The 26,274-nt window shown below is 45.3% G+C and overlaps 3 protein-coding genes and 2 pseudogenes across 15 annotated transcripts in view; 4 read left to right on the top strand and 1 right to left on the bottom strand.

Moving 5' to 3' along the window:
* Positions 1-26,274, top strand: part of LOC128412188 (zinc finger protein 850-like) — a 322,162-nt pseudogene that overhangs the window by 41,801 nt on the left and 254,087 nt on the right.
* LOC128412033 (zinc finger protein 420-like) overlaps positions 1-26,274 on the bottom strand; it is a 317,641-nt gene that overhangs the window by 166,778 nt on the left and 124,589 nt on the right. The gene's annotated exons all lie outside the window — the stretch shown is intronic.
* LOC128412143 (olfactory receptor 51H1-like) lies at positions 2,589-3,429 on the top strand (annotated as a pseudogene).
* Positions 15,931-16,893, top strand: LOC128412104 (olfactory receptor 51H1-like). Its single transcript, XM_053384959.1, has one exon. It carries the CDS (start codon positions 15,931-15,933, stop codon positions 16,891-16,893), a length of 963 nt encoding a protein of 320 aa, XP_053240934.1.
* On the top strand, positions 22,688-23,647 carry LOC128412111 (olfactory receptor 51H1-like). The gene has a single exon (XM_053384968.1). The coding sequence runs from the start codon at positions 22,688-22,690 to the stop codon at positions 23,645-23,647; it is 960 nt and encodes a 319-aa protein (XP_053240943.1).

Raw genomic sequence — 26,274 nt, 5'->3', positions numbered from 1 at the left:
CCACCTGTCAGGGATTCTTTAGGTGGAACCACACTGAAAATGCTGCAATTCATCCTGGGCAGGCCAGAGAGAGGCTGGCATTTAATTTGATTTCATATTGGAAGGAGGTTTTGCACCATTCAGGAAAACAACTTGCTTCCTGAAACAGGAGCCCATACGTTGGAGTTGTATTGCTCTGCTCTTGGGTTTTTGTTGGGGGGGGTGAGGTCCACTGTCCTGGGGTTCTGAGGACAACGACAGCCATAAACAATGGTAAAACAATCTTCCACATTTTATTTATTCATTTGTCTCTGTGATTTCTGGTGCTGGGGTGGGCTACAACAATAAAATATACAATTATCAAGCGGATAGAACAATTCCAGCCATAACACAAGAAAACTGTGGAAACAGTTGCAAACAGTTCCATATGTAAAAGATTTTTAAAAATCCCAATATAAATACCATACAAGCATTTAAGAACTATTCCGTTTATAAAACTGGTAAAAGCAGTTCTAATGCAGTTGCAGAAAGGGATTGAGACGTCCAGTTGAAAGGCTTGTTGGAAGAGGAGGGTTTTCAGCAGGTGCAGGAAAGACAACAGAGACACCATCACACTGTTACGGAAAGGGGGGGGCATGTCTTCTTCACCTTCTTCTTCGCTACAATATATCCATTTATTCCCAATTGTCAATGTCAAAAGGGACTAAAATCTATAAAATCCATAGAAAATCAATGTGCCAATTTGCTCAATTTCTCTAGGACTCTATGACACCTCCCCTGTCCTCCATAATCCCTCAAGTAAGGTGCTCTGCCAAGCCTTTCCTCCGGGCAATGCCAGGTGGCAGACTATGCATACATGGACCATTGTCTTCCCATCACCGGCACTCAGGATGTGCTTATCTGCGCATATCTCCAGCTCTGCATATTCCCCCCTCCCTCCTCCATATGTTAATCCGGTGTAACCCAACCTCTCCTTAATGTATTCATGATGTAACTGGGATGTATTTTGCACTGTATTCTGGGACATGGGGGGAGTTTCAAAAGTTCATGTCACCCCTTTCTCGCTGTTCAATCTTGCCTTGAACCTGTTGCGCAATAAACTTGGATCTTCTGCAATTTGCTCCTGTCCGGCTGAGCTCATTTTCTTCCGCAGGGACCCACGGACTTAGTCCGATGAGCTGGGTGGCAGAGTAGCCCCGCACCCAGATTTTAGCCGTAACAACACCAAAGGTCAGGTGCCTGCATATATCAGTCAGTGCCCTGTCAACTGGGTCCAGAAGCCAATTCTTCCAGCCTTTCACAATCTTTTTACACTGGGTTAGATCCTTCTGCTCCATCTTTTCCACAGACGATTTTATGCCGCTCTTATTTTTATTTGGATATCTGCAGATGGTCAGTATTTCTCGCGAGTGAGTCAACCACACACCAAAGATTTAGGTTTGCACATTTAAAGTGGATTAAATCCCCTTTCCCTTGCAGTTTCCTTGCCCACCTGGGAGGTGCTGGAACTGAGTTGCTGTGACTTCCCCCTGGGAAAAAAGGCTTTGCTAAAGTATGATGCCTCTCACAAGAACAAGTGCACTCCCTGGTTTCCAGCTGATGAAATTTCACATTTTTAATTCCACAACCAGCTGAGAGCCATTTGGTGGAAAAGGAGAAAGTTGGCCGTCTTAGAGCCCCCAACCCCTGGGTTGCTCTTCCTCAGATAATTCTTGAAGCAGGGGCAATAATAAGCCTTAGATGCCTCTTAAACATGAAGGTTTCCTTGACCCTAACTCTTAATATGAATTATTTTCTTTTGTAAAGAGCTCAGTTTGTTATATCCTCTGCAAGAAAATCTCTTTTCTCATTCAGTGATGTTTTTCTATAGAAATGATAAATCAATCAATATTCTACCCACTGATTTCAGTCTCTGGTCATATCCGGTCACATCCCTCTTGCCCACTGGGTAGGGCTGCAAAATGAAGGAGCTCCGTTTCAAGGTGTCTTCTCAGAAGAGAAGGAGGTGAGGTGAGACATGTGGCCTCTCCTTTCCTTTTACTGTTATGCACTCAGTCATTAAGGTATATCCTATCTAACTCAACAACTGAACTGTGATTCTTATGTCTACTTTGCAGATGAGAAACTGAGAGATGATGAATTTGCAAAAGCCACACTCTTTGACCTCCACAGCCAATATTCAGCAATAACTCTTTGGGAGTCTCTTGGACTCAAAAACAGTATAGCTGCCCAGGCCACACATTGCAATGTCTAGTACTCGGGAATGATAATAATTTGGGGATCTTTTTTACATAAAAAGGTATAAGTGATTTAGGCAATGAGTTAAATAATGAAATTCACACTGGTGGGAGTTGGAAGATTTGGGGGAATGGGTTTCAGTATAGAGTCTGGGTGTTGCTTAGCCAGGGAAGAAGGAGCATTCGGGACTGTTCTTCCTTCTTTGGAGGGTCTAACACAACATTTTGTGTTGGAGAAAACTAAGAAATTTGTGCCTGCTTAGAATAACAAAAGAACCTTTACAAAATCTGTGAAATAATGCCAGAATCTCTAATATACAGATCAATTTTGGGACTTCTCCAAGTCCTTTCACCAAACGCTCTTGTGGAATGATGTCCTCCATCACCAGATTCAATGAAAGCCTTGTGAGCCACCAAACCTTTGTCCTGATTGGCATCCCTGGGTTGCAGGAGAAGAACTCTTGGGTGGCCTTCCCACTGTTTGTGCTCTACACCCTGACTCTGCTTGGGAATTTCACGATCCTCTATGTCATTAAGACTGACCAAAGCCTTCATGAGCCTATGTACTTCTTCCTTTGCATGCTTGCCTGCTCGGATCTAGCCCTGTGCATCTCCACCTTGCCAACAATGCTGGGAGTCTATTGGTTTGACTCCAGAGAAATCCCATTCAATGCCTGCATCAGCCAGATGTTCTTCATCCATGCATTACAAGCAATAGAGTCTGGCATTCTTGTGGCAATGGCTTTTGACCGCTTGATTGCCATCCGTGATCCACTGAGATACAAATCACTTCTACCGAATTCAGTCATTGCAAAAATAGGTATAGCTATCTTGTCCAGAGGTTCCTGTGTCTGCTTCCCTTTCCCATTTCTCATTAAACGGCTCCCTTTCTGCAGATCCAATGTCCTTTCTCACTCCTACTGTCTCCACCAAGATGCCATGAAGTTAGCCTGCGCAGACACAAGAGTCAACATCATATATGGCTTGATTATAGTCATGTGCACTGTAATGCTAGATGTTCTGATCATTCTTGTATCGTACATCCTGATCCTGAAGACAGTTTTGAGCATTGCTTCTCGAAAAGAGTGTCTGAAGGCTCTCAACACCTGTGTGGCCCACATTTCTGCCATCTTGATTTTCTACATCCCAATGATTGGCATCAGTGTGGCACATCGATACGGGAAGCATCTTTCCCCCATTGTCCACATGCTGATGGCCAACATATTTGTTGCGGTCCCACCACTTCTCAATCCCATTGTGTACAGTGTGAAGACCCAGCAGATTCGGCAAAGGATATGCAACATTTTGCAATTAAAAAAAAGATACAGTGGTACCTCGGGTTAAGTACTTAATTCGTTCCGGAGGTCCGTTCTTAACCTGAAACTGTTCTCAACCTGAAGCACCATTTTAGCTAATGGGGTCTCCTGCTGCCACTGCACCACTGGAGCCCGATTTCTGTTCTCATCCTGAAGCAAAGTTCTTAACCTGAGGTACTATTTCTGGGTTAGCGGAGTCTGTAACCTGAAGTGTATGTAACCTGAAGTGTATGTAACCCAAGGTACCACTGTATATCTTTCGAAGAAGAATTCTGTGACAAAGGGAAGAGAAAATTGTTTTGTTCTTAGTAATAGATGGATTCATTGCATGCTGCTTTTGTATCCAATTAATAACTGATCTTCATCCTTTTTTCCATGTGTATTTTTGTTTAATGTCCTAAACAATTCTGTGCAGTATACACAAGCACACACAGAGACAGACACACAAAAATTTCCATACAAAGATTTGGGATTGCATTATCTTGTCAATTTTCATTCTGATAAGTTTTTTTCCCATGAAACAAAGGGCTTTCTCCATAATATTTATATCTATATCTGTATTGAGTTGCAAATTCATCTTCTTGAAAGGGTGGTGCCCCCTTCTTTGAATGGGGCAGAGAACCGAAGAATGTAAATGGAACTCTCCAGGAAAACTGCACCAGGGAAATGGATTCTGTTACTTATAGCTCTGTTTGGGTTATATCATACTTTCTATGATGCTGAGCCTGTGCTGGACAGCAGAATACATTGTATGGATAGTTTTGTGATGTATCATTTGATGCTTGTGTTTTGATTTGAAGAGTTCTTCCAGTAAAAGTTTGAATAATATTTTAATGGGCCTGGACAAGGTTTCATTTCCAAAGGAGTCAGTTCTTCTGCTTCCAGTTGCTTCAGACTGCACAATATTAATATATGCAACAATTTCTACTTATGAGGCAGTCTGAGGGATGCTTTCTGTCTTTAATCACCCAACTCACCCTTTTAACATTATGTAGAGCAGCCAGTAACTGGATGGTTAGGTGGGTAGAAAGCCTTCTAATCTGGTCCCAGGAAGTGAAGGTATTTCTTGATTTTCCTTCCTAGGTAAATAGACAAAAAAGAAAAAGATGACTAGCCCCGTGTAGGAACATTTGTATAGCACATTAATAGCAAAGTAACTGACGCAGAACTGTGTGTTTGCCTATTTGCTATCAAACCCAATTCAAGGTGTTCACTTTAACTTACAAAGCAGTTTTGAGCATTGCATCCCATGAAGAATGTTTCAAGGCTCTGAACACCTGTGTCACCCACATTCCTGCCATCTTGATTTTCTACATCCCAATGCTTGGTGTCCCATTGGTACATCAATTTGGGAGACATCTGTTCCCCGTTGTTCACATACTGACGGTCAACATCTTTCTTGCATTCCCTCTGCATCTTAATCTTGTTGTGTACAGGGTGAAGACCCAGCAGATTTCGCAAAGGATGTGCAACATATTGCAGTTCAAAAGAAGTAGATATTTCTCCCAAAGGAGAATTCTGCCATAAGAGGAAGATAAAGTGTTATTATTTCTCCTTATGGAGAACCCATCCAGCCTGTGTCATTTCTGTATCTGTTTGCCTGTTCACCAACATGGCACACTTCGTGCCTTGTAGGGGACTTCAGACAGCCCAAGAAACATCATAGCTCTTTGTAGATCATGTATTCAAGTTGCACGGTCTCCCACTACAGATTGTGTCTGATAGGGGAACCCAGTTCACCCTCAGTTCTGGAAGAAGCTCGTGCAGCTTCTCAAAGTGGAGTTGTGTCTTGCCTTGGCCCGGCATCCAGAAACTAATGGAGAGTTCGAAAGGATCAATGCCACACTGCAGTGCCTATGTGCTATTTGAACCACCAAAAAGATGATTGGGTATCCAAGCTTCCCTTGGTGGAATTCACATACAACAATGCTCCTCATGCTTCAGCACAGAAGACCCCCTTCTTTGCCAGCTATGGATACCATCCTTACACCTTCCCAACCCTGACTGACACCCTGTCAGTGTCTGCAGCAGAAGACTTTGTGGAAGAACTGTCAGCAATACAGAGTTTGCTGAAAGATCATTTGGATTTTGCCAAAGAGGCCTATAAGAGATCGGCTGATACGCACCGACAACCTGACACTGAGATTAAGGTGGGAGATAAGGTGTAGCTGCCAACCAGTGATTTGCCACAGAAGGGCAGATGCAGGAAACTGAACCCACAGAAGGTAGTCCCATTTGAAGTTGTGGACAGACCAACCCTGTGAATTTCAGGCTCCAACTACCTGTATCTATGAAGATTTACCCTGTCTCCCACAGATCAGTTTTGTTGCCTGTCGTGCCGGCACACCCTTACCAGGCACCTACACAAGCACCTCTGCCTCCCTTCATGGTAGAAGGAGAGAAAGAGTATGAAGTATGAAGAGTATGAAGTAGAACAAAATCTAAACACCGGGATGTGAAGAAAGAAGTTGCAATACCTAATTGCATGGAAGGGGTATGTTCTTGAAGAAAGATCATGGGAGTATGCAGAACATATCCAGAACCCTAAATGTGAGAATCCCTCCTTTGCAGCTTCCAGGCGATCCATTCCAGAGGTGGAAATAAGCCATGAGATCCTTAAACACACAGCGAGAGGCAGAGGGAGACTGTTTCAAACTGCCAGAAGTCTGCTGAATACCACAAGGAGGAGATCTCTGCAATCCCAGCAGCAGTTGCTAGGGGGACCTCTAAGGTCGTGTGCAAGGACCTGAAGTTTGCTCTCGGGGAAATGTTCCAGCAATCAGTTCTGCATTTCTTTCTATCATGGTGGAAGGCGAGGGAGATGTAGCCAGCAGCCCTTTGCTCTGAAGTCCCACCATGGCCTGGGGGTCCCGAGGAGCCCATCGTTCTAGGTCTTGTCACAATTGCAATGGCAACATGCATAGTGCAGAACACAGAAAGGAGCTGTTACTTTTCCAGTTGATTTGCTACCCAGATTAGACCGGCAGGCCAGGACTGAAGATATTGGTTAGGGTTTATAGTAATTTATGAGGAGAGATTGTGGATCCACCATAGCACGAGTCCTCAAACTTTTTAAACAGGGGGCCGGTTCACTGTCCCTCAAACACTGTCAGGGGCCGGACTACAGTTTTTTTTTAAAAATGTGTATTTATGAGGAAGTCACTCCCCTATTTTTTACTCAAGAGTAAACCCGTTGACATGAGTGGCCATGCCTAACTCGGGTCCATTCATTCCAGTGGGCCTGCCTTCTGAGTAAAAGTGAAGTTGACATCACCCCCCACCAGAGCACAACAACTCCTGGGTAAGTATGCACCATGCAATGGTCACAACAATACGGTGGCAAGGTCTCTCTGTGTGTGCGTAATCGCTGGTCCTGTGCAAGCGCCACACAAATCTTCTTGCAGCAATCATCCCCTCCGTTTTGCATGCTCCTCTTCACTGTGGGGAGCCAGAGAGCAGCCCCTCGCCTGAAGCCCAAGCCCAGTTACCTGTAACTGCGGTGCCTCTTTCTTCCTCATATCCCACCCTCCCGGAAAGGGGCCGTGGCCAGTGCAGCAGCGTCGGGGAGTAGGAGAAGCAGCAGCAGGAGCAGCAATGGCAGAGGCAGAGGAGGAGAAGGAGGAGGCCGAAGGAAAGCCAGAGGCCCTTGCCAAGCATGCACCGTTGCCATGGGGAAAGCCCTGCTCAGGTCCTGGGGGCGGCAGTGCCACCTCCGCTCTGCTCCATGCTGTCGCCTCCCCTGCACGCAAATCCAAATGCTGAGGCTTTGAATTGGCTGCAGGAGCTTACTGCAGCCAATCCAAAGCTGTACCAGCATCGCCACCCGCCCAGAAGCCATGCCAGCATAGCGGAAGTCAGTCCCTGTGCGGTGAGGCATCCGCAGAGCGCAGGGACTGACAAAGAGGGTGGCAGGGACCACGGGCCGGATTTATGAGCCTAGGGGGCTGCATCCAGCCCCCGGGCCATAGTTTGCTGACCCCTGCACCATAGTTATACAACTGGGAGTAACTACCCATGTGGTATAAGGAAATGTCATGTGAACTATTATAATGTTTGAGAGATCACATAGCCATCTTCCAAGGTTCAAAGTGCAGGTTGAATAGAGGTGATGGGGCAAATTTGTCTTCTACAGCTCTAGAGGGCAGGACCAGAACCAAAAAGTTCAAATTGCATGAAATTTAGATTAAACATAAGAAAGATGTTCTGACAGCAGTGCAGTGAGGGCTTCACTTGTTCAATGAATCCAGGTGAGAGATGGGTGGTGATGCAGCAGCAGGAAAGACTGTTTCATACTCTCAGGTATTTGAGGCTGGTAAAATATTGATATGACCTCAAGTGACCTGTTAAGTTCTTTGCTTTGAAAGTAGGCAAAGTTTCACTCTATGGTACACATTCCAGATGAGCTTCTAATATTGTGTTTTTAAACACCTCCCTCTTGACTTTGCCTTTTAACTTGCTTTTTTCTCACCACCAATTCCCTCATTTTGGGGAAATGTCCTCTTCTGAAGTCAAATGTGACCATGTTGGGTTTCCCCCGCGACAGGGTGAGCTCCCATTGCTCTGTCCCAGCTCCTGCCAACCTAGCAATTTGAAAGCATGCCAAAAAGTGCAAGTAGATAAATAGGTACTGCTGCGGTGGGAAGGTAATTGACGTTTCCGTGCGTTCTGGCTTCTGTCATGGTGTCCCATTGTGCCAGAAGCAGTTTAGTCATGCTGGCCACATGACCCGGAAAGCTGTTTGCAGACAAACGCTGGCTCCCTCGGCCTGAAAGCGAGATGAGCACCGCAACCCCATTTGAGTGGACTTAACCAGGGGTCCTTTACCTTTTTGCATCCTAAGTGCTGCAATCATCTAGAAACCATTTTTGTTAGAAATCAAGGGGAGAAAGAACCAGGGGTCTCCTTAGACCACATCATAAAAAATTAGCAAATATGAGTTGGAGGAATCTCTGCTTGTACAGATTCTAGGCATGCAGTCTAATTTGCCTGTCCCCATTGCAATCCAAGCACAGCCCTTCATATGTTGAATGAGGAGGTTCACTCCAAATTGTGGAACTATTTGAAGTCCATCCCCATCCCTACTTTGCTGCGATGTGTGTGCCTTCAAAACTTTTAGAGGTAGACCCCCCTGGGTTGAACGGTTCAACCTTCCCTCAATTTCTCATGGCAAAGATGGCTTCCATTCAAGCCAGCTCCCCCGCCCGCCCTCCTTCACTCCACCCTCTTTTGTTCTTCCTCCCACCCCCCACAAAACTAGCCAAACATTTGTAATAAGGTCTAAAACTTGAGGCTCTCCAAGATCCTCAAGGAGGTGTGATGTCTCAGCATGAAGGGTTGCTGGTAAGGAAGGGCATAGGTGTTGTTCCAGAAAGACACTCCCGACCTGAAGAGGGGGTGGGGTTGCGGGCGCACGCCCCATCACCTTCTCGCGGGGCTAGGAAGCCCCGCGGGTCGCGGGAATCCCCTTAGTTACTTATTATTCATCGCCCACACCGCCAGCCAATCGGCTGGCGCCAGGGGCGGGCACTTCAGGGTCTTCTTAAGGTCAGGACTGCCCTGCCTCGCCCCTTTCGCTCCTTCCTCAGCCCAGGATTTCAACCATCTTTCTAAAAGAAAGAGGGATAAAATACTTAATGGCGACTTCGTGGATATGTTCACTCTACTGCCACCAGCCCAGATAAAAGGTAAAGGGGAGAAAAAGCGGTACTACGGTAAGAAAAGGTACAGGTCACCCCGGGCGGAGCGCACGTTTGAGAACTGGCTCAATGGCTATCAGGTTTTCATGGGAATTGTGGCAGGATGTTATCCGAAACGCGGTTTGCACCTTGCTTCTTATTTGGCCCATGTGAGAAGGGCCCAGGAATTAGCGGGGGACGAGGCGGCCATCTCGTACGATGAGGACTTTCGTAGAAATGCCTCCTTGTTGTCCTCGACGCGTTGGGACCAGCGGGACAACAACTACTGGATGGAGCACGTCGGGCCCAACATCGAAAAGAAAACGCATGAGCAAGCTAAACCTGGTAAGGCGGACAGTAAACGTCGCAGACAGTGCTGGGACTTCAACAAAGGCGCTTGCCAGCGCCCAGCTTGTAAGTACTTGCACGAATGTGACAAGTGTATGGGTAATCATCCAGTGGTAAATTGTTATAAAGGTAGGCAGCAGCCCTTTCGGGGTGGCAGGGGGCACCTCCACCAGGGAAACCGGAGTGCTCCCCCCGGCGCATCAGGACCAACCCAGGCCGCAGTTGGAAATCGCTACTAATCTCTCTTTAGACCTTGCCCAATCTCCAATAAAGCTCCAACCCCTCCGAACCCTACTGGAGATTTACCCCAACAGACAGGCTGCCCGGCTGTTGGGGGAGGGTTTCGCTGAGGGGTTTAGAATTCCAGTGGCAACCACCCCCAACTCGAGCAATCCCCCAAATCAAAAGTCTATATTGGAAAGACCGGACATAGCTAGAAAAAAGATTCAGAAAGAAATTTTAGCAGGGAGGGTGGCTGGCCCATTTGCGGTCCCTCCTATTGATCACCTGCATATTTCACCGCTTGGCATAGTTCCAAAGAAAGCACCCGGGGAGTTCCGGCTTATACACAACCTGTCTTACCCCAAAGGTGCTTCTGTTAATGATGCTATCCCTCACGAACTGTGCACGGTTAAGTATGCATCCTTCGATCAAGCTGTTAAATTGGTTAGGGGTTTCGGTAGAGGTGCCTTCCTGGCCAAATGCGACATCGAATCCGCATTTCGCCTCCTCCCAGTTCACCCGGAGGACTACCGTTGGCTAGGCTTTAAATTCCAAGGTTCTTACTTCATCGATAAGGCCATGCCCATGGGGTGTTCAATCGCATGCGCGGCCTTCGAGACTTTCAGCACCTTCCTCGAATGGGCTTTGAAATTCAGAACCGGTTCCGACGGGGTGGGGCATTATCTGGATGATTTTATTTTGGTGGCAAATAATGCTAATGATTGCTTGTCTTTGCTTCAGGCCTTCAAGTCATTGGCCGAGGAGTTAGGCGTCCCCCTAGCGAACGAGAAGACACAGGGACCGGTCACCACCTTGACCTACCTCGGCATTGAGCTGGACACAATTGCCCAAACTTCTCGCCTACCTGCAGAGAAGCTGGCGGCCTTAAAAGACCTTATCTCTCAGCTCCTGCCTTTGAGGAAGCTTACCCTGAGACAAATTCAGTCCCTCGCGGGTCACCTTAACTTCGCATGCCGCGTAGTTTCCCCTGGTCGTCCTTTCTGTGGTCGGCTAGCGAAACTGTCAGCAGGCCTAAGATCGCCTCATCATCGGGTTCGCCTCTCGAAGGCCGTAAAATCTGACCTCCAGGTCTGGCTCCAATTCTTAGATAGTTATAACGGAATTTCTCTCTGGCAGGACAGCATGACGTTACAGGCAGACTTCCAGGTGCATTCAGACGCAGCGGGGTCATTGGGCTTTGGCGTCTACTTTAGGGGTCAGTGGTGCGCGCAACGTTGGCCTCCTTCCTGGCAGGGCAAACCCATCCTACGTGATCTTACATTTTTAGAATTTTTCCCCATCGTGGTGGCTATTCACCTTTGGGCCGAGCAGTTCAAAGACCGTAGGGTATGCTTCTGGACAGATAATCAAGCAGTGGTGTCGGTGTTGAATAAGCAGTCTTCTCGTTCTCCTAGAGTAGCGTCGCTGTTGCGATACTTCGTCCTCGCTTGCCTTCGATTAAACCTGTATGCGTCAGCTAAGTTTGTACCAGGGATTGAAAATAACATTGCCGATGCTTTATCTCGATTCCAGATGGAGCGCTTTCGCTCATTAGCGCCGGATGCGCAGCAGCTGCCACAGCAGTTTCCGGAGCACCTCTGGAGTATTGGCAACGAGAAGCAATAAAGGGAGTATTGTCGGCCGTTGCCCCATCTACCTTAAGATCTTATAACAAAGCGTGGTTAGACTTCACATTCTTTCGTCAAAAGAAAGGGCAGTTTAAACCAGGCAAGCCCCCAAACAAATCTGAGGTTATTGAATATCTGGTACGCCTCCGTGACCTAGGTAGGGCCCCAAAAACCCTCAACATTCAGTCTGCAGCCATATCCTTTTTCTCCAAAGCCTTGTTTTCAGTCGATCCATGCGCACACTTCGTGGTACGGAAGATGCTGGAGGGCTGGCGGAGAGCACAGCCCCCCAGCTCTGACTCCAGGAGACCCATAACTTTTGACATACTTACGCGGATTCGCTCAAAGCTCCGGGTCATCTGTTGGTCTAGGTATGAGGCCAGGCTATTCACATCAGCATTTTCCTTCGCGTTCTTCGGAGCCCTGCGAGTTGGTGAGGTAGTTTGTGATGACCTTCCGACCAATTGTAGCAGAGGGCTTCTCGTGGATGATGTGACCGTGTCCACCTCAGAGGTAATCCTCAAAATACGTAGCTCAAAGACCGATCAGCTCGGTAGAGGGGCCTTAGTCCGCTTGCAGGCGACTAGGAGTGACGGCCCTTGCCCGGTAAAGGATGCTAGGAAGTTCCTCTGCTTAAGACCTAAAGTAAGTGGCCCCTTTTTTATACACGCAGACGGCTCCCGCTTATCTAAACACCAATTTACGAGGGTCATGCGCAAGGCGATCGCGGCTATTGGGCTACCACCTGAAGATTATGCAGCACACTCTTTCCGCATCGGGGCAGCCACCACCGCGGCGCACATGGGTCTACCTGCTGAGAGAATAATGAACATGGGTCGCTGGAGGTCTAATGCCTTCAGGGGCTACATCCGAAAAGCACGCTAACCCTTCGCTATTCCCCCCCCCCGACCGGCTCTCCTTTCTCCTTGTCCATAGGTGCAGGTGCGGTGCGGCTCTGGATCATCGGCCACAGCATTGTCCATTGGGCAAGACTACGGGCAGTCTCCAGGGGCATGACCAGCTATCCCCAGCTCCCGAATGATGTGCAGTTTTCCTGGTTGGCTCGGAGGGGAATGCGTTGGGAGGAATTTCTTCCAACGGTGTTTAATAAAATTGCGCTGGAGGGCCCGCCCAAGGCGCTGGTTATCCAGCTAGGAGAGAACGACCTGGCCTATAGAAAGGGGGTCGACTTAAGGTGGCATATTCTTAATGACCTGGAGGCGCTGCAGACTTCCTATCCAGAGCTGACAATCATATGGTCATCCTTGCTTGAAAGGCGCTTCTGGCGCGATGCTGCGAACCCGGTGGCGGTCAATAAAGCCAGGAGAATCCTGGAGCGTTCGGTGGCGCGTAGAGTAAGGGCGATGGGTGGCCAGGTCATCGAGCACCCTGGCATCCAGTTTAGCAACGAAATGCTCTACCGCAGGGATGGCGTGCATCTTTCTGATGCTGGTTGCGACATTTGGTTGGCTGAAATTTTCCAGGGTATTAAGGATTGGTTACAGGTCTGAGGGTATTGGCGGCGAGCCTGGCTCGGGTGGCGGTTAGGCATTGGCAAGGGGTATTGTCATGCAAATGCGGTCGGGGGGGAGGAATGCCATCACCTCCCCCAAATCTTGAAGGGTGGTCTGTTAAAGGACTCCGAGGGGCGTCGCCTCGTCCGAAACCTACGGAGGCTAGGGCCTAAAGCGCGCTCCCGAGCGGTAACCCCTGGGGGAGCGCTTACGGATGTACATCTCGGGGGGCTCCCCCTGTTGGTGTTTAACCCTTCCCGGTTATACCGGATAGTCTGTTAGGGCCAATGCCTAAAGCCAATACCACTCTTACCTGTAATCAATAAAGTTGTGGCCAATTTCGCCCATTAACCTAAATTCTTGTGTCTGGTGTCGTTATTTACTTCTTTCATGGGAGGGGGCGGGAATCGCCACGCAAAGACACTCCCGACCTGAAGAGGGGGTGGGGTTGCGGGCGCACGCCCCATCACCTTCTCGCGGGGCTAGGAAGCCCCGCGGGTCGCGGGAATCCCCTTAGTTACTTATTATTCATCGCCCACACCGCCAGCCAATCGGCTGGCGCCAGGGGCGGGCACTTCAGGGTCTTCTTAAGGTCAGGACTGCCCTGCCTCGCCCCTTTCGCTCCTTCCTCAGCCCAGGATTTCCCACCCACCCACCCTTTAGGCTTACCTTCTGACTTTGCTATGGGCTTCGGCTGGTCGCCGCAAGGGGCCTGGTAGGAGTTTTTCCATTTGGCTAATTGGCTGTATTTTGACGCCACTTGGTTTTTTCGCCTACCTCGTAGCAAAACGTCACAACTCCTTGGTTTTGGCGGTTAGGCATTGGCAAGGGGTATTGTCATGCAAATGCGGTCGGGGGGGAGGAATGCCATCACCTCCCCCAAATCTTGAAGGGTGGTCTGTTAAAGGACTCCGAGGGGCGTCGCCTCGTCCGAAACCTACGGAGGCTAGGGCCTAAAGCGCGCTCCCGAGCGGTAACCCCTGGGGGAGCGCTTACGGATGTACATCTCGGGGGGCTCCCCCTGTTGGTGTTTAACCCTTCCCGGTTATACCGGATAGTCTGTTAGGGCCAATGCCTAAAGCCAATACCACTCTTACCTGTAATCAATAAAGTTGTGGCCAATTTCGCCCATTAACCTAAATTCTTGTGTCTGGTGTCGTTATTTACTTCTTTCATGGGAGGGGGCGGGAATCGCCACGCAAAGTATGGATTGGATAGGTTCACTTTGAATGCGAACAGAATCAAATTTCTCCCCCATTGGGGCACATCTCCTTTGTCTATCCTTATGTGTTGTTCCAGAAAGTATGGATTGGATAGGTTCACTTTGAATGCGAACAGAATCAAATTTCTCCCCCATTGGGGCACATCTCCTTTGTCTATCCTTATGAAAGAGAGGAGCACACACAAGATCTCCAGAACGTCTGGCCCAGAGCTGACCTCCAGGACCTTGTGCAGGAGCTTTAGAGATTTCTGAGTAATTGCCACCAGGTTTTCGAGATCTCCTTCCCCTGAGTCACACCAGTTTTCTGGCAGTTTTGAGACAGCCTCTTTCTCAGAGGGGAAACGTTTTATCCATAATTGTCAACACCATAAAAAGCACAGGGATAATCTCCTGGAACAGAAAAGGCAGGCTTAGTGTTTGCTGCTGCGGAAAACGTGTCACATTGACCATGCCATAAAGTCAGGTATGTGCAAAGCGCTGTTTGAGATATAAACTTTTTGATCGGTTCCAGATAGATCTCTCACAGTATTGTGAAATGACAGAGCTTGCATCTCTTAAGTATGGATAGCATAAGAACCTCAGAACAGCCCTGCAGAAACAGACCAAGAGTCCAGCTGGTCCCTGACCGTTTCATTTTTAAGTCTTTGCTTTAGAGCTCTGTGGATCTTTGGCATTTCTGCCAAAGAGAGTAGGCTTCCAAAAACCTTTTGCGAAATGGCAGAAAATCTGAATTTAATAGATATTTGGAGAAATAAACATTGATTAGATAGGGAATTCACGTTTTATTCACATGTGCATGAAAGTAGTGCCAGAAATGATGCCATCTGGATATCTAAAGAATTGGAATTAATAGTAAGAAAAATAGAAATAACACCAATAACATTATCGGACCATAACTCATTATTAATGGAGTCACTAAATAGTAATATAAGAATAGTCTCACAACCTGTTCCCAGCAGGAGGAAGAGAAATGTCAAAGAGGTCACCAAGTCTGCTCACAGCCAAATATATGCACCTGGGATGCCAGGTGGGTCCAACAGGAAAGATGTTTGTGGAAACTTCAGCTCTGAAGCCTAGATGTTTCAAAGGCAAGGTGTGCTTAGGGAACAATATTGTGGTGGTCCCTCAAGAATGATTGGTTTGGGGATGTTTAGATTTATCAGCTCCCAGTTCAGACTTACAGCCACTACACAAATCAGTGGTGGAGGGAGTGTCCCGGTTTCCCTTATGGTGCAATCAAACTGGCTTTAGGATCCATGAGCTACACAAATGATGCTAAACTCCCGTCGGGCTGCAGAATAGAGCGGAAGAAAAGCAGGGCTGTCCCACTGATTTGCTGAAAGACCAGCTCCCATCAGTTCTCCACAAGAGAGGCTGAGTAGACATCCCAACAGGCTGCCGCAGGTAGTCTCTGCAAGAACTGTAGCTTTAAGTGTGGAATAGCTTCTTCTGCTTCCCTCCCCAAGCATTTCTCTGTCACATCATTTTATATGTAAACCTGAGAGCAGAAACCCTCTTGCTAATGAACTTCAGAAGCCACTTTGGCAAAAGTGTGGATTAAAACTCTGTAAATAACAAATGAACAAATCATAAAACTGACAGTGGTTGGGCTTAGAAGAGGGAATAATATGTCTGAGTTGGAATATTTCTTTTTCGAATGGGTTTTGAGGCTCTAATACAATGTCTGATGTTGGACTAAACTAGGATAGAACCTGTAAAATCATACCAGATTTCTAATATTCATTTGACTTTTATTCCTTAGCATTTTCCCAACAAACACACTTGGGGAATGATGTCCTCCATCACCAGTTTCAACGAGAGTCTTGTGAGCCACCAAACCTTTGTCCTGATTGGCATCCCTGGGATGCAGGAGAAGAACTCTTGGGTGGCCTTCCCACTGTTTGTGCTCTACACCCTGACTCTGTTGGGAAACTTCACTATCCTCTATGTCATCAAGATTGACCCAAGCCTCCATGAGCCCATGTACTTCTTCCTTTCCATGCTTGCCTGCTCGGATCTGGGCCTCTGCATCTCCACCTTGCCAACTATGCTGGGGGTCTATTGGTTTGACTCCAGAGAAATCCCATTAAATGCTTGCATCAGCCAGATGTTCTTTATCCATTCATTCCAATGGGCAGAGTCTGGCATTCTTGTGGCAATGGCTTTTGACCGGTTCATTGCCATCCGTGATCCACTGAGATACAGGTCACGTCTCCCAAATACGTTAATTGCAAAAATAGGCATAGCTGTCTTTTCCAGAAGTTTCTGTATCTGTTTCCCACCCCCTTTTCTTCTTTCAAAGCTCCCTTTCTGCCGATCCAATGTCCTTTCTCATTCCTACTGTCTCCACCAAGATGCCATGAAGTTAGCCTGTGCAGACACAAGAGTCAACGTTTTATATGGTTTGATAGCAATTATTTCCACTTTAGGCTTAGATGTATTCATCATTCTTGTATCATATGTCCTGATTCTGAAGACTGTTTTGAGCATTGCATCCCGAAAAGAGTGTCTGAAGGCTTTGAACACCTGTGTGGCCCACATTGCTGCCATTTTGATTTTCTATGTGCCAATGATTGGCATCAGTATGGCACATCGATTTGGGAGACACCTTTCCCCCATTATCCACATGCTGATGGCCAACATTTTTGTTACGGTCCCTCCACTTCTCAATCCTGTTGTGTATAGTGTGAAGACGCAGCAGATTCGACAGAGGTTATGCAACATTTTCCAGTTTAGGAAAAGTAGGGGTTGATATTTATTTTGAAATGCCTTTTATCACAGAAGGATAATTATTTGATAAAGTGGTTTAAAATTAGGGATGGGTTGAACCATATCTCCTCCAGAAGTCTCTGTGTCTGCTTTCCATTTCCATTTCTTATTAAATGTCTCCCATTCTGCCGATCTAATGTGCTTACTCATTCATACTGTCTTCACCGTGATGCAAAGAAGTTAGCCTGTTTTGGCGCAAAAGTCAAGATTTGTATGGTTTGCAGAGACACAGCTAACTTCATATAGATCCCATTAGACAACTGGATTTTCTGTAACCCTTTCCCCACAAATATTGTGCATTTAGTGTGCTTGTAGTAGTAACTCCACTTTTAAATGTGAACAGAATCAAATTTCTCCCCCATCTGGGCACATCTCCTTTGTCTACCCTTATGAAAGAGAGGAGCACACATAAGATCTCCAGAACATCTGGAGCAGAACTCCAGGACCTTGCTCAGGAGCTTTTGAGATTTCCCAGTAATCTACAAGAGTATCTGGTACAACTGCTTAAAGATGTAATGAATGAGATTTTAAATATTGGGAAAGTACGAGATAGGACAGAGGCCTATATCACATTGATCCCAAAGCAGGCTGCTTTCTCTATTAAATAATGATTATGAATTATTTGCAAATCATATGAAAGGGATGTTGAAGGATTTAATTCATCATGAACAGGCTGGCTTTTTACCAAGCTCCCAGGTGAAGAACAATATAAGGTATATAATTGATATTATAGAATATCTGGGGGCCAGGAATGAAAAACAAGCTGCATTGATGTTTATAGATGCAGAGAAGGCATTTGACAATGTCTCATGGTCATTTATGGGGGGGGGAGATAGAAATGATGAACTTTGGAGAGGCATTTGTTAGAGGTATTGAGGCAATTTATTCAGACCAACAGACTATGTTGATTGTCAATAATGTGATGACTGAAAAATGTAAAATAACAAAGGGGACAATACAAGGGTGTCCCCTGTCAGCGTTATTGTTTATTTTAGTGTTAGAAACATTGCCAAGGGATATCAGATCAGATGAGACAATAAGAGGAATAATGGTAAAACATTTAAACTGAAAGCTTTTGCAGATGACCTTCTGATTACTGTGGAAGATCTGAAGAGTAGCATACAAAGAGTCTTGAAATTTGGTCAGGTGGCAGGTTTCAAATTAAATAAAAATAAAACTAAGGTCTCGGTGAAAAACATGACAGAGCAATATAAAAAGGACCTACAGCAAACCACTGATTTATGTAGAGAGAGAAAGTTAAATATTTAGGTGTATGGTTAACAGTTAAGAATAGAAATATTTTTAATGATAATTATACAGCTACTTGGAAAGAAATAAAGAGAAACGTAGAGATTTCAAAGAATGGCAAAAAAAACATTTCTAGATTTATGTGGCAGGGGGGTAAACCAAGAATAAAATATAAATTCTTAACAGATGATAAAGAAAGAGGGGGCTCCGCCCTTCCAGATTTAAAATTCTATTAAAAGGCATCCTGTCTCAGGGAATGGATAATATTGAAAAACATAAATATTCTAGATTTGGAAGGACATGATAACAGATTTGGATTGCATGCATCTCTGCTATGAAAAAGCAAAAGTACAAAAAGGGTTTCAGAATCATTTAGTAATAAAATCAATTTTTACTGTTCGGGGAAAATATGAAAACCTACTAGAACAGAAAACACCGTGGTGGCATTTCCCACTAGAAGCGACATCTCTGAAAAAAACTAAACATGAGAAGTAATTGGGAAATACAGGGAGCTGCTAAGTGAAGTAGAACATCAGCTGAAACTGAAAGATTTTGAAGAATTAAGGGATTTATTAACTGATTAGTTACAGTTTCACCAATTAAATAATATTTTTAGGATAGACAAAAAGAAAGGTTTCAGCTGTGAGACCTCAAGATTTGAAAAAAAGATTTGTTAGAAAATAATTTAAAATTACTGTTGAAAATGCACAGATTGCTCCTGGAATGGCATACAAAAGATGAACAGGTTAAATCTAATGATACACTGGGAGAGGGATTTGGGGCATAATATTAAACTTTCAGATTGGGAAAGGTTATGGAAAACTGATTTGAAATTCTCAGCATGTTATACAGTGAAATAAAACTATATGAAAATGATGCACTGGTGGTATTTGACTCCTAGTAAATTAGCAAAAATGTATAAGACAAGTACAAATAGCAGCTGGAAATGTAAAGAAAAAGCAGGTGTGGTGGTCGTGTAAAGTAATAAAAGCATTCTGGGAAATGATATATAATGGAAAAAAATATTTAAAATAACCTTTATTAAAAAAAAACCAGAAGCTTTTTTATTAGAAATTATAGATGCCAAGATCCCAAAGGAGCAGAAAAGACTTTTTATGTACGTGACGACAGCCGCACGGATGCTACTAGCCCAGAGATGGAGGGTTGATAAAGTCCCCTACCAGAGAAGAATGGCAGACTAAGCTGATGGACTACGCCGAAATGGCAAAACTGACCAGAAAGCTCAGGAACCAAGAAGACAAAAAGTTAAATAAAGAAAGGGGAGAAATTATAATTTATCTAGGAGACCACTGTAAGCAGATGGAAACATTGGCAGGATTCTAATAAGACTTGTAATGTAGCAAATATCATGGACAATATGGAGAGAGATAAAAAACGGATTATGAAATAAGATGCAGTTGAAAAGCTTGACAATAGGACCCATGGAGGGGAGGGTGGTGATTAAGAAATCTCTAAATATGGATATGTATTTTGTATTGTTATAATTGTAAAATGCGATGGCAAACCTAGACAGCATCTTAAAAAGCAGAGACATCACCTTGCCAACAAAGGTCCGTATAGTCAAAGCTCTGGTTTTCCCAGTAGTGATGTATGGAAGTGAGAGCTGGACCATAAAGAAGGCTGATCACCGAAGAATTGATGCTTTTGAATTCTGGTGTTGGAGGAGACTCTTGAGAGTCCCATGGACTGCAAGAAGATCAAACCTCTCCATTCTGAAGGAAATCAGCCTGAGTGCTCACTAGAAGGACAGATCGTGAAGCTGAGGCTCCAAGACTTTGGCCACCTCATGAGAAGAGAAGACTCCCTGGAAAAGACCCTGATGCTGGGAAAGATGGAGGGCACAAGGAGAAGGGGACGACAGAGGACGAGATGGTTGGACAGTGTCTTCGAAGCTACCAGCATGAGTTTGACCAAACTGCGGGAGGCAGTGGAAGACAGGAGGGCCTGGCGTGCTCTGGTTCATGAGGTCACGAAGAGTCGGACACGACAAAAAGACTAAACAACAACAATTGTAAAATCAAATAAAAATTATTTCAAAAAGACGAAGAGAGATTTCCAAGTAATTGCCCCCGGGTTTCAGAGATCTCCTCCCCCTGAGACAAAGCAGTTTTCTGGCAGTTTTGAGACAGCCTTTCTCCCAGAGGGGAAATGTTTCTTCCATAATTCTCAACGCCATAAAAAAGCACAGGGATAATCTCTCCTGGAACAGCAAAGGCAGGCTTAGTGTTTGCTGCTGCGGAAAACGTGTCACATTGACCGTGCCATAAAGTCAGGTATGTGCAAAGCGCTGTTTGAGATATAAACTTTTTGATCGGTTCCAGATAGATCTCTCACAGTATTGTGAAATGACAGAGCTTGCATCTCTTAAGTATGGATAGCATAAGAACCTCAGAACAGCCCTGCAGAAACAGACCAAGAGTCCAGCTGGTCCCTGACCATTTCATTTTTAAGTCTTTCCTTTAGAGCTCTGTGGATCTTTGGCATTTCTTCCAAAGAAGGAAGGCTTCCAAAAACCTTTTGAGAAATGGCAGAAAATCTGAATTTAATAGATATTTGGAGAAATAAACATTGATTAGATAGGGAATTCACGTTTTATTCACATGTGCATGAAAGTAGTGCCAGAAGTGATGCCATCTGGATATCCAAAGAATTGGAATTAATAGTAAGAAAAATAGAAATAATACCAATAACATTATCGGACCATAACCCATTATTAATGGAGTCACTAAATAGTAATATAAGAATAGTCTAACAACCTGTTCCCAGCAGGAGGAAGAGAAGTGTCAAAGAGGCCACCAAGTCCACTCACAGCCAAATAAATGCACCTGGAATGCCAGGTGGGTCCAACAGGAAAGATGTTTGTGGAAACTTCAGCTGTGGAGCCTAAATGCTTCAAAGGCAAGATGTGTTTAGGGAACAATATTGTGGGTGGCCCCTCAAGAAGGATTGGTTTGGGGATGTTTAGCCAGGAGAAGAGAAGATTGAGAGGTGATCTGATAGCCATCTTCAAATAGCTGGAGGGCTGTCCATGGATGGAGCAAGCTTGTTTTCTCCTGTTCTGGAGGGGAGGAGCTAAACCAATGGAATGAAATTGCAAGAAAGGAGATTCTGACTAAGCAGTAGGAAAAAAACTTTATGTTGGTCAGAGCGATAAAAACATGCTAGCATCAGCTCTTTCCTTAAAAACAGTCAGCTCCAAAAGTTCTGCAGGGATAAATCTGTCTTCACCTGCTGGTGAAAGAATATGAAGGAGGAAGCCAATAGAACATCTCAAGGAAGGGAGTTCCAAAGTCTGGGAGCAGCCACCAAGAAGTCCCTCTCCTGTGTCCCCACCAAATGTGTCTAGGAGGGTGATGGGACTGAGTCTCCGCCAAAGATCTCAGAGCCCAGGCAGATTCATATGAGAGAATATGATCTTTCAGATAGGCTGGACCTAAGCCATGTATAGCAGTGGCTTGAATTAATTCTAAGCAAGAACAACAAAACAAACAGAAAATGTGCATGAAAAGGCTGATATGAAAGTTCAACTTATGTGAATGGTAGTGTATTCAGCATCATATGCTAATGAGTATTTTTTGCTTTAGCTTATACATGCAGTCCTTGAATTAATTCTAAGCTTATTTTCTGTATCCCCCCACCCCCGTATTCATTGTGTCCAAATGTGTTTTCAAATGCATACACGGTTCCTTATATATTTCTTCCCCAAGTTGGATTTATGTAGAATGTGCCTTTGATTTTCCTTTGATATGTTTTAGGAATATGGTAACATCTTGAACACACTGAAATACAATCACTAGCTTTTTGATTATGCACTTAAAATATATATATATATATATATTAACTCATTTCAGCCTCTGGTCATATCTGGCCCCAACCCACTTGCCCCCTGGAGCTCCAAAATTAAGGACCTTGGTTTCCAGGTTCCTTGACAGAAGAGGAGGTGGAGTAAAACCAGCCTCTCTCAGCTGCACAGTTATCCATTCTGCCATTTAGATAGAATAGAGCAGAAGAATAGAGCAGAAGGAAAGCAGGGCTGTCCCACTGATTTGCTGAAAGACCAGCTCCCATCAGTTCTCCACAAGAGAGGCTGAGTAGACATCCCAACAGGCTGCCGCAGGTAGTCTCTGCAAGAACTGTACCTTTAAGTGTGGAATAGCTACTTCTGCTTCCTTCCCCATGCATTTCTCTGTCACATAATTTTATATGTAAATCTGAGAGCAGAAACTCTCTTACAACTGAACTTCAGAAGCTGGTTGAGATCCCCTTTGGCAAAAGTGTGGAGTAAAAACTATGTAAATAACAAACAAATAAATCATAAGACTGGCACTGGTTGGGCTTAGAAGAGTGAATCGTATGTCAGAGTTGGAAGGCTCTAATGTGTGGAAGATCTAATACAATGTCTCAAGTTGGACTAAACTAGGACAGAACCTGTAAAATCATACCAGATTTCTAATATTCATTTGACTTTTATTCCTTAGCATTTTCCCAACAAATACACTTGGGGAACGATGTCCTCCATCACCAGTTTCAACGACAGCCTTGTGAGCCACCAAACCTTTGTCCTGATTGGCATCCCTGGGATGCAGGAGAAGAACTCTTGGATGGCCTTCCCACTGTTTGTGCTCTACGCCCTGACCCTGTTGGGAAACTTCACTATCCTCTACGTCATCAAGATTGACCAAAGCCTCCATGAGCCCATGTACTTCTTCCTTTGCCTGCTTGCCTGCTCGGATCTGGGCCTCTCCATTTCCACCATGCCAACTATGCTGCAGGTCTATTGGTTTGACTCAGGGGAAATCACACTTGATGCCTGCATCAGCCAGATGTTCTTTATCCATTTGTTTCAATGGGCAGAGTCTGGCATTCTTGTGGCAATGGCTTATGACCGGTTCAGTGCCATCCGTGATCCGTTAAGTTACACCTCACTTCTCCCAAATTCTGCAATTGCAAAATTAGGAATAGCTATATTGTCCAGAGCTTTCTGTGTCTGCTTCCCACTCCCCTTTCTTATTAAACGGCTCCCTTTCTGCCGATCTAATGTGCTTTCTCATTCATACTGCCTCCATCCAGACACAATGAATTTAGCCTGTTCTGGCACAAAAGTCAACATTTTGTATGGTTTGGTAATGGTCATGTCTACTTTGGGGTTGGATGTTCTGATCATTCTCATATCCTATATCCTGATCCTGAAGACTGTTTTGAGCATTGCATCCCACCAAGAGCGCCTCAAGGCTTTCAACACCTGCGTCTCTCACATTTGTGCTATTTTGATCTTCTACGTCCCAATGATTGGCGTCAGTGTGGTTCATCGATTTGGGAACCACCTTTCCCCCATTGTCCACATGCTGATGGCCAACATATACATTGCGGTCCCTCCACTTCTTAATCCTGTTGTGTACAGTGTGAAGACCCAGCAAATTCGACAGAGGATTTACAAAATGTTCTCGTTAAAGAAAACCAGGGGTTGATATCTTTTCCAAATGACAATTCTGTGCTAAAGGGAACAGAATGTGGTTCATAAGGGAACTCAAAGCCTGAAGAAGCAAAAGGACACAAAATGAAATACTCTTACCAGGTTCAATCCTTAAACCTCCCTTTAAATCTATCTCAGACAAAAGGAGGGAACTCACCTTGAAACTTATCTATAGATGGTACTTAGCACCACGTAAGTTAGTGCTGATACACACAGGAACCTCACCAAAATGCTGGAGAGACTGCACCTCCAAATGCACATATCTCCACATGGGATGGAATTGCCCCATAATTCAACCCTTTCAGACACTAGTCCTACAAAAATATGCAAAATAAATAAATAGGTATTAAATTCCACCCCAAAACTGGCCCTGTTAAGCATTTTCCAAGACATTTATGCATGATCACACTACAAAGAGGGGACGCGGGTGGCGCTGTGGGTAAAAGCCTCAGCGCCTAGGGCTTGCCGATCGAAAGGTCGGCGGTTCGAATCCCCGCAGCGGGGTGCACCCCCGTTGCTCGGTCCCAGCGCCTGCCAACCTAGCAGTTCGAAAGCACCCCCGGGTGCAAGTAGATAAATAGGGACCGCTTTCTAGCGGGAAGGTAAACGGCGTTTCTGTGTGCGGCTCTGGCTCGCCAGAGCAGTGATGTCACCCTGGCCATGTGACCCGGAAGTGTCTCCGGACAGCGCTGGCCCCCGGCCTCTTGAGTGAGATGGGCGCACAACCCCAGAGTCTGGCAAGACTGGCCCATACGGGCAGGGGTACCTTTACCTTTACCTTACACTACAAAGAGCTTATAACCCACCCACCTCTCTTCTCTCCCAACCTTATACAGTATATAGCATTAAAGTCTCACACCGAATATAACTGATCTGTGAAAAGGACTTTGTGATTTGAAAATAGATATATGTACGTTAACTCCAGCTTCCAATCTATTTTTACTGGGTTAAATGTGTGGAAATGATAAGCCAATTGATTTTATTCTGAAAACCTGTCATCAAATGGTTTCACTTCCAGATGCAGGGCTTAACTACAGAAGGAAGGTCTGTAGTCATCTCCCAATTAGCTTATTGCAATGCGCTCCAGGAAAGTCTGGAAGCTGCAGAAGAATTCTGCTGTGTGCATTGTAAGTGCTGCAGTATGTTGAGCTCATACTGCACAAAACCTGTGTGCACTTCACTGGTCAGAATGGTCTGCCAACCAAACCTCTTTGGGACCTTTATGACAAGAACCCAATTATTTTACTCAGACCCACGTTTTAAGGGTCTTCACTTTTGCGGGGAGGATGAGATATCTGTCTGTTAAGATATTCTGTACCTCTCCCATTTCTCTGGTTATACAAAGGAGAGGAGCACAGAGTGATCCCTGGAACATCTCTGAGACAAGAACTCCAGGTCCTTGTGCAGGATCCACAGAGATTACCTAATACTTGCCACTGGGATTTGCAAGATCTCCTCTCACAGGATTCAGCAATTGTCTCCCGGTTTGAGGGCAGCTTGTCTCCCTGAGGGAAGAGTTTTTCAGTAACTCTTCACACACCATAAATATCACAGGCAGAATCCCTCTTAGAGCAGCACAGGCAGGATCAGCGTTGCCCCTGGGAAAAAGCATCTTAGCTTCACAGGCTGTGCCATGAAGTCAGGTAAGTGCAAAGGGTGGCATGAGCTATCGAACGGATGTGTTTTCCTCCGATTGACTTCAGAGACGTTTCCCTGAGTAATGTAAATAGGCTGCCATTCATACTGGGTCAGCCAGAAAGAGACGGGGTTTAATCTGGAACTTCAGAATGGGGGGGCAGGGTTTGTGCTGGTCAAGAAAACATCTGGTTTCCTGGATCAGGAGTCAATAATCGAGAGGTTTTACTGCTCTGCTCTAGGTTGGGGGTGGGGGTGGGGGTCTGCTTTCCAGAAGGAAGGAGGGGGAGAAGGACTACACAGCAGAAGGACTACAGGACCACTCAGTGAGGAAGAATGGAAAGTTGTGGTGGGCTGCAGTTTTTGCTGCAACATCTGTCTGCAGTATGGAGAAATATGTAAGCTTCTCTTCTATAATAATAATAATTTATAATAATAATTTATTATTTATACCCCACCCATCTGGCTGAGTTTCCCCTAGATTTTCTTTCCATTGTTACCTATTTTAGTTCTTTCCTGCCCTTCCCAGGGTGAGTTGCCACAATAAAGTATATGATTATAAAGCATTTGAACACCTCTTAAAGATGAATAGGCTTGTGCAATCTCTCCTGAACTATTTACTCTCTCTATATATTTGCTTTCTTTGGAAGCACCTTAGTCTCTTTTTAAGGACCATTTATTCAGTGTTTATTTGTATCTTTGTTCTGCCACCCCCCAACCTTTAGACTCCAGTCACTACTTTACAATTCTATGATTCTTGATGTTCCCCAAGGTCCTTTCCGCTCTACATTTCTATGATTCTGTGATCACAATCCTCTCATCAACTGGATAGGGCTGCAAAATGAAGAACCTCCATATCAAGGTGTCTTCTCATAAGAGGAGGACATGGGGTGAGGCCAGTCCTGTCCTTCTCCAATAATACTATACGTCTAGTGATTTATATCTACGAGTTCTAATTTAACTCTTACACTGTGAATGTTATTCCTA

This window comes from Podarcis raffonei, chromosome 4 (assembly GCF_027172205.1).
Source record: "Podarcis raffonei isolate rPodRaf1 chromosome 4, rPodRaf1.pri, whole genome shotgun sequence".
Lineage (NCBI taxonomy): Eukaryota > Metazoa > Chordata > Lepidosauria > Squamata > Lacertidae > Podarcis > Podarcis raffonei.
This window is presented reverse-complemented; position numbering and strand designations above follow the sequence as displayed.

Excerpts from the sequence above, each read along its gene's own strand:
- LOC128412104 (XM_053384959.1), top strand. The coding sequence starts at position 15,931 with ATGATGTCCTCCATCACCAGTTTCAACGAGAGTCTTGTGAGCCACCAA.
- LOC128412111 (XM_053384968.1), top strand. The coding sequence starts at position 22,688 with ATGTCCTCCATCACCAGTTTCAACGACAGCCTTGTGAGCCACCAAACC.